Source organism: Eurosta solidaginis, chromosome 4, assembly GCF_040869045.1.
Source record: "Eurosta solidaginis isolate ZX-2024a chromosome 4, ASM4086904v1, whole genome shotgun sequence".
Taxonomy (NCBI): domain Eukaryota; kingdom Metazoa; phylum Arthropoda; class Insecta; order Diptera; family Tephritidae; genus Eurosta; species Eurosta solidaginis.
The window spans coordinates 249,274,081-249,288,000 of record NC_090322.1 but is presented as its reverse complement, the minus strand read 5'-3'; the positions used below and the strand labels follow the sequence as shown (position 1 = coordinate 249,288,000).

At 37.0% G+C, this 13,920-nt stretch overlaps 1 protein-coding gene across 1 annotated transcript in view; it reads right to left on the bottom strand.

Moving 5' to 3' along the window:
* The window catches only part of lz (lozenge), a 68,937-nt gene that overhangs the window by 27,895 nt on the left and 27,122 nt on the right, over positions 1-13,920 (bottom strand). Inside the window, exon 3 of the mRNA XM_067780756.1 lies at positions 9,677-10,057. Coding sequence (XP_067636857.1) covers positions 9,677-10,057 — 381 coding nt within the window. The remainder of the gene's footprint in view (positions 1-9,676; positions 10,058-13,920) is intronic.

The following is a 13,920-nucleotide window of genomic DNA, read 5'->3' as shown; positions in this document are numbered from 1 at the left end:
AAAAAAAAACAGATGAAAGGTAGAGATAAAAACGATTGAAGTTGGAAACCACGAAATACTCTGCCCAAAGTTTGTACAACTGTCTTTGTAAAATGTTAAAAAGGTTATTTGTATGTTATGGACAAATGAGAGCGATTATGAGATTGATGGTTCTACTGTCTGTTTTTATACTCAGCTGAGCAGAGCTCACAGAGTATATTAACTTTGTTCGCATAGCGGCAATCCGTAATGGCATAAAATAATCGAGATAGATATAGACTTCTATATATCAAAATGATCTGGGCGAAAAAAGAAATTGATTTCGCCATGTTCGTTCGTCCGTCCGCCCGTAAACACGATAACTTGAGTAAATTATGAGGTATATTGATGAAATTCGGTATGTAGGTTCCTGGGCACTTATCTCAGATCGCTATTTAAAATGAACGATATCGGACTATAACCACGCCCACTTTTTCGATATCGAAAATTTCGAAAAATCCAAAAAGCGCGATAATTCATTACCAAACACGGATAAAGCGATGAAACTTGGTAGGTGTCCTTACCTTATGACGTAGAATAGAAAATTAGTAAAGATTTGGACAATGGGCGTGGCACCGCCCACTTTTGAAAGAAGGTAATTTGATAGTTTTACAAGCCGTAATTTGACAGTCGTTGAAGACAACATGACGAAATTTGGCAGGAACGTTACTACTATTACTATATATGTCCCAAATAAAAAATTAGCTAAATCGGATGAAGAAAACGCCCACTTTTCAAAAAAAAAAAAATTTTAAGTAAAATTTTAACAAAAAATTTATTATCTTTACAGTATATAAGTAAATTATGGCAACATTCAACTCCAGTAATGATATGGTGCAACAAAATACAAAAATAAAAGAAAATTTCAAAATGGGCGTGGTTCTGCTCTTTTTCATTTAATTTTTCTAGAATACGTTTAATGCCATAAGTCGAACAAAAATAAACGAATCCTTGTGAAATTTGGTGGGAGCATAGATTCTATGACGATAATTGTTTCCTGATGGGCTGAAAATGGGCGAAATCGGTTAAAGCTGCGCCCAGTTTTTATACATGGTTGACCGTCCGTCCTTCCGCTCGGCCCTAAACGCGATAACGTGAGCAAATCGATATATCTTTACTAAATTTAGTTCACATACTTATCTGAACTCACTTTATCTGGGTAATAAAAATGGGCGAAATCCGACTATGACCACGCCCACTTTTTCGATATCGAAAATTTCCAAAAATGAAAAAATGCCATAATTCTATACCAAATACGGAAAAAGGGATGAAACATTGTAATTCGATTGGTTTATTGACGCCAAATATAACTTTAGAAAAAACTTTGTAAAATGGGTGTGACACCTCCCTTATTAAGTAGAATAAAATGAAAAACTTCTGCAGGGCGAAATCAAAAGCCCTTGGAATCATGGCAGGAATACTGTTCGTGGTATTACATATATAAATAAATTAGCGGTACCCGACAGATGATTTTCTGGGTCACCCTGGTCCACATTTTGGTCGATATCTCGAAAACGCCTTCACATATACAACTAAGGACCACTCCTTTTAAAAACCCTCATTAATACTTTTAATTTGATACCATATCGTACAAACACATTATAGAGTCACCCCTGTTCCACCTTTATGGCGATATCCCGAAATGGCGTCCACCTATAGAACTATGGCCCACTCCCTTTTAAAATACTCTTTAATACCTTCCATTTGATACATATGTCATACAAACACATTCCAGGGTTACCCTAGGTTCATTTTCCTACAAGGTGATTTTCCCTTATTTTGCCTCCAAAGCTCTCAGCTGAGTATGTAATGTTCCGTTACACCCGAACTTAGCCTTCCTTACTTGTTAGTTTGCACATTGTTTGGGTTTAATAATTTTGAAGTAAACAAACACAGAATACAAATTCGCAAAAACTGAATTCTGAAAGAAGCATTTCCTCGTCGCTTAGTCTTTGATGGTTTGCACTAGCCGGCCAAATCACCCTATTTGAACCGACCCAAACTTTTTTTCTGGTTAATGTGAAAACAAACCTCAGACTTTTGTAGCCCTTCGACAGGGGTAATGGGACATGTCTAGAAAGTTCTAGAATGAATCACCACAAAACTGGTCATCAATTCTGAAGGCGCCAACTTGGCCGATTTAATTTTTCTGACTTTATGGAATACATTCTAATAGATTGAATGAAAAGATTACATAAGCCTAGTCAAAGTTTTTCATTAAAAATATAAAAGCAAAAAATCATCGGCTAAGTCCTGCTTATGCTAATTTGGCAATGAGGCTAAACACTTACATACGTTAGCTTCAGCGAATAAAAATTGAATTTAAAATAAAAAATTGTATATTAAATATTGTACCGAATTTTGTGAAATTTCTGATTATTACGCCCCTTCCGCCAAATCCAATATTCAGTATTGAAAAATAGTCTTTATTTAGACTACTTTGGGGTAGTACTTCACAATTATACTTCACTACTAGCGTGTTTAAATCATACTAGTTAATTATTCCTCAGCTTGCACTGCTTTTATTCTCTCTGTTGCCTCGTTCGCTTATTTCTCCTAAAGTTTAGACTTTTCACGAACATGCCTTCTGGAACAGTTGTATCTCATACTTTGTTATTTAGCTATGTATATGCACGTGCATGTGTGAGTAAAAACTTCTGCTCTTAGCTGATGACTACATATGTGCATGTGAAATAATCTGTTTGCTTCCAGCTGCTGGTTATGTGTGTGGAATATTCTTCGTTGCCTTATACATAAGTGTGGCTGCTTGCTATTTGTTTTTGTGATTAATTACTAACATCATAATGATGCTAATATTCGCCACAATATGCTTAAAGCTCCGTCACATAACGACACTGGCGCCATCTGACAGGAACAAGTAGCAAACTTCCAAATTTTTTTGCAAATAACGTATAAGAAGAAGAACTCGACATTTGCTTAGGCTAGGGGTTCTTTCACACTTTGCGAACTGTGTGAAACTACTTTTCCCTCTCTTTGGTACTTTTCTAACATTGTTCACAGTTACAAACTACATTTTAACAAATGAATAGGAGACAAGATATGTTAGCAATAAGAATATTTATAACAGCGCTTCGGGAAATTTTATATGTGAATGAGCAAGGCAAAATAAACTTCAACTGCTAAGTTGATTGTGGTTCGGTCTTTATAAAGAACTATTAACTGCAAAATATGCAGAAATATACTATGCCTATAAAGTATAGCTCAAATTTCATATTTTTATTATGTATGCATATTTGATTGGTTTAATGGTTATGAGTAGTGATAGAACTTAAAAAAAAAGTATCGATACCGGTACTCATATAAAATATTTAAAGTAACGATAATAGTACTAAAACTCAGTAAAACTCTCGAGTGTACTCGATCCAAGTGAGCACTTCCGTGTTTTCACCAAAAGTGAAACAACTTTTTTTAAATGAGATCTTATGTTTTTAATTTAGTAACAAAACAAGCAAGAAAGTTAAAGTTTGGACGAAACCGAACACTATATACCGAATTGTGGGCTTTTCCATATATTTTAAGAATATATTAAGAGATGCGTCAGGAACATTAAATATGTTAAAATATTTTTGATCGACTTATGGCATTTCATTTTCAGTTTTTTTAGTAAGAAAACATTTTTTTTATCCATTTATTCAAGTTCCCCTACTTCATCAGTATTTGTTAACGCATTGCTCCTTTTTCCATTTCCCAAAGTGGGCGTGGATATAATCTGATTTCGACCATTTTTAATACCAATATATCGTGAACGATGCTATAAAAGCTGCTAACTCCATCCACTAAAGTTTCATAGAAGAACGAAAAAGCTCTATTTCATGACAAGTTAAAATGTATTGAAATTTAATGGAGTTAGCAGCTTTTCATTACTTTGTTGGAGCTAGTGATTCTGGAAAATAAATACGTACTTTCCTTTTACCAGCATTTGCAGAAATCGTGTCCTATTCAACCATTATAAAAAAGTAAATTTAAATTGAGTGCGGAGCTTTTACCACTTCGTCGACGATCTCAATTTATGCTCAAGTTATGGTATTAATGAACTGAACTTTGTTGATCTTAAACATGTAGACCATCGGGACTTGGTAAAGTATCGGAGAAAAGTATCGAGGTAAAGTATCGTTACTTTACTACTCACGCAGTATTCGTATCGTTCGATCACTAGTTACGAGTTATATAAAAAAAATATGCTGTTGCATACTTTGGGTGGCCCTGCTGATAACATATTTATGTTAGCAAAATTGCTTATTTTAGCTCTTGGACTTTAAGTACATAAAAACTTATCTCTTTTTGCGCATCACCAAAAGGCAAAAATATCAAAAGAAAACGTTGTGGTAAAGATTCACAAAAAAACTAATTATTTGCCATTTAAATTTCGTACATATATACATACATAGTTTATGTAAAATCAATAACATATAATTTTACACCATAAACAATAAAAAAATATGAGCTAAGCACAAAAACGACGATAATGCGTATCCAGCTGCGTCCTTATTATTGATTGTTTGAAAACATTTGGCATGCAAACCATGTGGTCAAACAAATACTTTTTTCCTTCGCACCTACAAAATTGCAACATTGGCAAGAAAAGGGCCAAATGCGGCACTTGTAAGAAAATGTGAATGCAGGAAAAGTAAAAATGCGGAAAACCGCACAAAACAAGGGCATAATTACCATTTACGCAAGCAAGAAATTACAAACAATAAAAAAAAAATACTAAGTAAAAAGGATCAATTTCGCTTTGTGCCATTTTGAATGCAACACTTACTGCTTTTTTGTTTGTTTGTTTATTTAATCCCTTAAATGAGCTGACTTTGTTTTATATACCTAAGTGGGTATTAAGGGTATTACAAGTGAAGTGAGCGGAATACGTCAAAATATTTCAATATTAGATTGACTGGATAATGGACTTAAGAACGCTTATAACGTGACCATATGCACTGTTTGTTGTAGGTACGAGTAAGTTGAACTGGATGAGTTATGTACATACCCACCTTTTAAAGGACCGTTGGTATATTAACTTACTTTTAGTATAACTAAAGCAAGAATAACGGATATGTCTTCTCATATATATGGACTCATTTATGTGATTAAGTAGATAGAACTTGTATAAGTGTATATATATAGAAACATGAATAGTCTTCGCATAACGTTGGGTCAGTGTGTCAGAAAAATGTTTGCTTGACGCCGCAATGTTCTGTAGTTGGTAACAAAACTAGACTTTTGTACATAAAAACAAACTTGCGGTTTTAAAGCAAATTTATTTTTTATTGTACTTATTCCAATTGAGTTGATCGTGTTTGTACAACTTGTTCAGTTAATCATTTTTAAGTCTTCACTGTTGTTGCCTTTTTTTGCGAAAACATTAAAATATGCGCCATTTTTTTTTTTTTTGTAAAATTTATCGCCTTGAAATTCACGAAAACTCAGTAAGGTAGATAAGAAAAAGCAGAGATCTTGATTTTTAAGGGTTTCATTACAAAACTCATTTTTAAGTATCATATATATTATTTCTAATTGCTGTTTTTATGTACGGGTCCCTTTTCGCTCTTATTTGGAATCCAAATCTATAAATAAAGTTTTGGTTGTAAAGATGGAGATTCGGGCTATTAGCGAGCTTTGGGCAATTTTGGTCGTAGTGCTTTTGTTTAGCTATATTTTATTAAAATAATTTGTTAAAAATAAACGATTGTGAGCACACAAAGAAATCTATTTGTACTATGGCACTATTGTGAATATTTGCACTGCATTACCGGCAGTTGCTATTGTACGCTAGATGGCAGCGCAAGCTGTTAGAACAGCTGATTTCTGTTGATATTTGACAAGAGACTTTTATATTGCTTGCGCAAGATGAGCACGGGCCCGGCTCGTTGCGTTTTTTTTTTTTTTTTAAATCATATATTTCTTTTATGCATTTATCGAAAGGTTATCCATATGTTATCGATTTGTTATAGAAAAGTAATCGATTTGATATAGAAAAGTAATTGGATTCTTTTTGGAGTAAAACGTGTTATCGATTTATCTGTTTGTTATTACAGAGATACCGTCAAATAAAATTAAAAATAAATACAAGGCGCAATATATGTACCTCCGAGGAGATTTAGCCGAGCTTCTCTTTCAATCAGCATCGTTCCCCTTTAATTTTTCCTAAATTTCTGCAAGGCGGATGAGTTTTCACTGAGAAGCTTTTCATGGCATAAATGCACTTGGAATTTTTGCCAAATTACTGCCGAACGGCGACCCCGCTTAGAAAAACTTGTTTCAAATTGAAAAAATGAAAAATGTTTGATGTTTCTTTGCCCGGTACTCGAACACACGATCTTCGGTGTGATAGGCGAAGCACGCTACCACCACACCATGGCGGCAACCGATAAAACTTTAATATAAAATGCACGACACGTCTGGAACCCGTCGATAACAAGCCGATGACTCGGCGATAACAAACAAATAAGTCGACCATAATAATTCGCTAAATAGCATTAGCGATAGTAAAAAGGCAAGTAATCGGTATCAGGATTAACGACATTTATTTGTTTTCGATAAAGTTACATCTATCGTGGTTTAACCTTAGCCTCTGGGCGAGCTCTATTCGTTTTGATGGCGTTCACCTGTATGACTACACATCGAATTTCACGAGTTTGGAAAGAAACCGATTCCGTCGTTGGACCATCTTCAGTAACATTTTACTTTATGATCTGATTTTACGGTATATTGAGGTAGGAAGAAGTCAGTAAATTTAAAGGTTTAAATATTTCGTTAGAGCTATAGCTATATAATATCTGTTAGTTTTTTGATTATTCGAGGTCAAAATGTTTATTAGACTGGATCGAAAAAAAAGTTGCTAATGTCCGCCCCTAAATTTAAAGATTATGTTGAGAGGGTTTCGAAACAATTTTTTTTTATTTTTTTTGATCCTTCGAAATACAGCCAAAAAGGTTTTTTCGTTGTAGCTTGGTTATCTGACGTCCGATTTTTAAAATTGATATGTCATTATTTTGGCCATGAGAAGCTTCACATTTCCCTTTAATGTCATTTTAAGCTATGAAGTCGTTTTCACATGATGAGGTCAGCTAACAAAGTTTTACCCCCCCCCCCCCCCCCCCTTTCCTTTTTTCCTTACCAAACGAAAGTACTTGAAAATTCAAGAAAATGTTGCTTTGAAACCATATTACTAAAATAGTAAACAAAGAAGTTATATCACTTTCAATATTTATTGCAACTGTTAGTTTACCTGATTTCTATTATACTTAGACCTGAAACTCATGATGTTTTTGGAGGAAAAATTATTATTAGGGTTTGCATTTAAAAGTTAATAAATATATGCCAAATATCATAAATAGGGGAAGTCGAAGTAAATAAGTGAGTCTCAGACCTGTTGTTTCTTATTTATAATAATAACACTATGCGACAAAATCAACTTTTTTTCTGGGTATTGGACAAAGCCCACTTTTTTGTAGAGATTGAGGCTTAAGTAAGCAAAGTAATAACTCCGTTTTTCGGGGCGGACATTAGCAACTTTTTTTTGTATGGGGACCAACCCAGTCTAATGTTTATTGTTCGTAAATTTTTATATTTTCAAGTACGTTCAAGTGTCGGTCCTTTTCCTCCTATTGCGGTTTACTGGGGAAACATTTTTTAGGGTATGTATTTCGAAAAGTAAGACTGTGTAGTGATGGTGAGTTAGGTGTCTTTTTGTTGTTTTCTCTTATGTGTTCCCGGAACATCTTATACTTGTACAAACAAACGTTATGTGAAAAAATATTATAATACCCTTTGCACCGACACATAAAATAAAAAATTATCTATGTAGTGATTTGAAGGGACCCAAATTCAAGCTCCGTTTAGCTCGAACATCCCAAAATTTTCAAGAAACTTAAAATTCGGACTTGGTGCGTCGACACACATGTCGATAGACACGCCTGTTGATATTCCACGATGTTCCAACGTACAAAAAAGTGGTTGGAATATTTCAGCAGACCGCTACAGCGGGTTTTGGGAATCAACAATCCAGCTAATTGAATCTCGAACTCGGGCTCAGTTTTTCGATTTGCAACCAAATATATTCGATACACCAAATATCGATACCAATATTGAAGTATTCAAATTTTTCTAGCAGAGTAGGCTTTAATAACTCTTCTCAAATGCAAACTTTTTGAAAGCTGGTGTGATCCCCTCATACAACCTCTTAAGATATGAATAGCAGGTGTCATTGCTCTTAAAAGCGGACGGCGCCTTTTTTCGCGCCGACCTGCTAGAAAGAATTCTATTTAAAGAATAGTGCAATGTCCAGAATAAACTTTTTGTTCAAATTCCCTGAAACAAATAACGGTAGTTAAATCAACAAATTGGGTTTGCTGTGCTTGACTTAACAGACATTCTGTAAAATTGACAGCACTTTGGTTACTTCAACAGAGTTTTTTGTCAAAAAAATAAACTTGTTTAGTAATTTTAAACTACTTGCTCTCAAGTCAACAATGATCTGTAAAAATTACAGGCTCTCAATCAATCTGATTGTGCTGTTAGAAGCTCTGATTTCATTAGTCATTTCAACAGGGAACAACCGTCAATATTATGTAAATACAGCAATTTTAGACAGAAACTTACGCTCACTGAGCTCACTACTTTGTTCTAATGACTATGGTGCCACAGATTTTTTGTTGATTTGACTGTTGAAGCGGAACAGTTGACATTTTTTATAACAATTTTCAGTCACTCAGAGCCGACTTATGATCATATTTAAGGTGTAAGTAGCACTGTAGTAGATTTTCGATCTGTAAGCCGTAAGAAGAAAATTTGTCTAAGCGGGGTCGCCCCTCGGCAGTGTTTGGCAAGCACTCCGAGTGTATTTCTGTCATGAAAAGCTCTCAGTGAAAACTAATCTGCCTTGCAGATGTCGTTCGCATAAAACAAGTAGGCCCCGACCCGCCAATTTGTAGAAAAAACTAAAAAAGGAGCACGGCGCGTAAATTGGAAGAAAAGCTCGGTCAAAAATCTCTTCGGAGGTTATCGCACCTTACATTTCCTGTTTTTTTTAAGCCGAAGGCGGAAAAATTTGAAAATGCCAAATAATTATACGAGCTTCTGCCACTTTATAGGCGAATTTATTAAAGAAGGTGATAGATCCTTTTTATTTTAGTGATATAAATCCAAACACTGTACCAATAAATATTTGATTTCACGAAAGTAAAAAGGTATTTTAGTCCTTGCACTTTGACTGCTGCGTGTTCACGGTCTTCGTTTCGAAAAACGCTCTATATAAGAATTTTTTTCGAAGAAGGTACTACTACAGAATCTCTATCAAAACCCCCCTTCTCAGGATGTTATTGAACAACTTCTTGTTTCACGTCCTATCTAAGAGTTTGTTTTCAGAATGCATAATTCAATACATTTTGAGGTGAGATAGGGCGATTATGAACAAATTCAGAGGTGGGGCGTGCCTCATTCAAATTTCCAAAAAGGTGAGTTCCAACTGTTAGTTAAAATAGAGTGATATACCATTCAGACATTGAGTTCAAAGATTTGTGTTTTTTGTACTCAAATTCTGTGTATCTAATACTACTTTTCTATCTAAGTTGGACCCTTTCGATGATTACGTTATTTGATGTTGTACATGAATTTCTTTTTACTCTGCACAAAGTCTCACCATTACTTGTTACATAATCATCACAATCACTCTGCTCAAATGATTGGCAAGACATGTATGTCGATGATATTGAAGTTCGAGGCGATTGAGTAGCCGGCGATTGTGAGTCCATAATTTGCGTTTCATAAATATCGTTTTTGATAGTATTTTTTGTACTAAAAGTTGTTGTAGTGATAGTAGTGCTAGCAATAGAAGAAGAAAAATCTCTAGTGCATTCCCCTTTAACCGCACGCATACGCCCGCAACGGCCAGCTGTGACCAACTTACTTGTCTTGGAGCGCGGCTCACGCGGTCCATCAACGGTGACTTTAATTGCTTTGGCATAGGTGGCCACCTGTATTGGACTCGTATTAACGGTGATGGTGAGTGTAAAGCTTTTGCCTGCAAAAAAGTAAAACAATAAAAAAAAGCATATTTAAAAACATAATACATGAGTTAGTAGCATAATAAAATTAAGGCTTATTCAATTACGGTGGCTTAAAAACAAAGGATATACATTGGGGTGTGCCAAGACGATTTTTTTCGTTTTTGTATCGTGAAAATATTGTTCATGACATCCAAAAAGACAACTTGTAAAAATATAAGCTTTTTACTTCAATGTTCAGAGGTGTTTCAGCACGTCTTTAGTTTTTCCATACGAATCGTATGGGGATCTCATACAGTCTGCGGTTGAACTTCGTATAAATACTGTGACGAATATTAGCATCACTACAGCACAGTGCTTTGTGCTTTCATTGATATCGAGGGTGCCTTTGACAACACATCTCACGAAAGCGTGACAATAGCACTGCAGAGAAGAGGAATTCAGATGCCTATCCAGAGATGGATTGACAATCTACTCCGCACAATAATCGCTGAAGTCCATGTAGGGAACAGCGCAGTTAAGGTTCATACCACGAGGGGGTGCACCCAAGGAGGTGTCCTGTGAACTCCTGCAAAAGCTATCAAACAGTGGCATAAGATGCCAAGGATATGCTGACGACATTGTCATAATTGCAAGAGGTAAATTTGAGAGTACGCTCTGTGATATAATACAAAGAGTATGAATGTTGCAAGGGGATGGTGCGCCAGTGCGAGGCTTAACATCAACCCATCTAAGACAACCATCATCCCCTTCACCAGAAGAAGGGTCCTACCAGCCCTGAGAGCAATAACAATAGATAGCATGGAACTAGAATATGGAACCGCTGTGAAATACTTGGTGGTCACTTTTGACACCAAGCTCCTATGGAAACAACACCTCGACTCCATGAGAGCTAGGAGCACGAGGTCCATCATTGTATGCAAACGTCTAGCAGGCAAATCATGGGGCTGTAGCCCCACATGATAGTAAAACCTATGATAACATATGGCTCGATAGCCGGGGCATAGAGAACAACTCGGGCGATGACAAGGCAAGCACTGTCAAAACTTCAGCGACTGGCATGCGTATGCATCACGGGAGCTATGCGTACATACCCAACAAGAGCGCTGGAGGCTATCCTCGATCTAACCTCGCTGCATATATCGATAGAGCAGTCAGCCAAGCGAACCCTCTTGAATATCGTCAAGAAGGGCTCGGGCAAAAGTGAAGTCATATCGTCCCGGAAAATGGAGGGATTGAGAGAGAAGATCCCAATCTCTCAACTCCCGAGGGATAATATTCTCAGGCAGATAGTTTATGAGAAAAGGTATAAAGTAGAGCTGGGAGACAAGGGTACGTGGGAGAAAAGCAGAATTGAGAACATTCATCAGCCAAATTGAATAAGTAGTATGGTATACCGACGGCTCGAAGATGCCAGATGGGATTGGATCTGGAGTCGTTGGACCCAGAGCCAAGATATCAACACCACTGGGAGCATACCCGAGCATTTTTCAAGTGGAAGTATTCGCCATTAGCCAGTGCGCTGACCTGAACCTTCAGCGCGAATACTCCAATGAAACAATTTCCATACTCAGTGACAGTCAGGCCGCCCTCAAGGCGATCTCGGCGTCTGAAATAAAATCAGCACTGGTCCTTGAGTGCGTTGGAAAGCTAAATGAACTAGGAGCACACAATGAACTACTGGGCTGTGTTACTGGCCACAGGGGTGTTGAGGGTAATGAGCAGGCGGACAGCCTAGCCAGAGAGGCAGCAACGACACGACCTATGGGTTCTGAACCGTTCCTTCCGGTAAGGCATCTATTAGTAAAAGAAAGGGAAAAGAGGGATGAACACTGGCGCAATATGTCATGCCTGAGACAATCTAAGTTACTGTTAGGGGGTTACAACTCAACTCGATATAGGGCATTAATAGGCCTCTCGACAGGACACTGTAGACTGAACAAACACACGCAAAAGCTGGGTATATTATCGAATAACACATGTCGGTTTTGTGATCGATCAGCGGAGACGGCGGACCATGTACTCCTGGAATGTGACGCCATCCCAATACGGCTAAGTTTATGGGCTCACTATGGCCAGAGCATTCTCACATCAAATCCCTCAAGCCAGGTGAACTGCTAGGATTCATCAGAGATGTCGGCTTGGATGAGGTGCTGCGTAGCAGCTGAGGGATTGCAGTGCAATCTATCTATCTATCTAGCATCACTAAGCTGCTACTAAATAAATGTACAACAACAAAAATATGAAGCAGCTACTCTTATGTACATGTACACATTAAAGCTAGCAACACTTATGTAGAAGGCGACGAAGAGATATCTCACACACACAGATGTAATCATCAGCCGAAGTTCTTACTCACACATACACGCATATAACTAATTATCAAGCAGGAGATACAAGAGTTCTAGAAGGTGAAACGTCTAGACCTTTGGAGAAATATGCGGACGAAGTAACAGAGAGTATAAAAGCACCAAAAGCTGAGGAATTAGTAATCAGTTTGATTTAAATACGCTATTAGTGAAGTATAATTGTACTAATCCCAGAGAAGTCTAAATAAAGACCATTTTGCAATACTGAATATTGGAGTGATTTATTCAACAGTTTAGCGATTCGAACGTTAGCAGAAGGTTTGAAATAAGCGGAATTTCCCCAGAATTCGTTACAATACTAAACGAATCAAGTCAGCACCAAATTTTGTTTGGCCGTTTTTGCAGACCATTCAATTTGCTATAAGAATATATATACCCAATGATTTAGGTACTTAGGGTTAGACCTAAAAAACGCGATCAGGTAACTCTAAACATTAGAATAAAGTGCTGAAATTTTTACAGACTATACTATGTTTGGATGCCCTGAACAATATTTCACTATATCCAAACGAAACAAAAAAAAGTTTTGGCCCACCCTAATATACCTATGTATATTCAAACTACGCACGCAAGTCAAAACCCAAAAAGTATAAAGCGCGAGCATAAATCTTCGACAATGTGGCAATATGTCAATTGCTTGACATGCGAATGGATTTTGGAGCTGCGTAATCTCCCCAAAAACGATAGCTTTAAGCGCGTCAGTTCGAATGACTACTTGAATGGCCAAGCGTTTAGTTGGGCATTGACTGGATGGTAAGAAGTCGGCAGTATTGGTATATTCTCTCTTTGTCAACGTGCATCCCGAATCACGCTATGCGACGCGCCCTTTTGCTTGATGGGTAAATTAATTTAAAGTGATCATTACACGCGTTTTAACAGCTGGCGGCAGCGCTTGAAGATGCAAAGTGGGGGTGTTTTAATTGCCAAAAAAACAAAAAAAGATTTTTTGGTAGGAAGTGTGAACTTCTTTTTTAAAGGATTTTTTGTTTGATTGCTTATGTTTGTGACAGCGGCATAATGAGAAAATGATGAATTATGAGTGAGAGCTGTGAGTACGAGTTTGGAATTGAATTAAATGGTTCACTATGCCAAGCGGCAAGCTTTGTTGACAATGTGTAGGGGGAGCAGAGGTTATAATGGTGCACGCGGTATTGTTGGATAGCGCATTCAATTTCCAAATAGCAACCCAAATGTGTAGAATAACCGTAAATCCGCTGCTAGAGCCAATTGAAAATAAATTTAATTGCAAAGAAAGTAATGAACGCTCTCTGTATATTCTTAGTCCCTACAACTCCGACAACAACCCGTTGAGTTCCCATTTATGCGGAGCTAATTTTGTTTGTACACCTCAAATGTGTGTTTCAGTGCCCATTTGGCAGTATCTTTCTTGGCGAAGCGAGTCACGCGCCAGCGATGGCAGGCGACTAAAGGAGTCTCTTAGTACGCCACTGTGACCTGCAACCCACGTCACTGCCCCAGAATACCTAGAAGGTTCGAAATAGTCACATCAA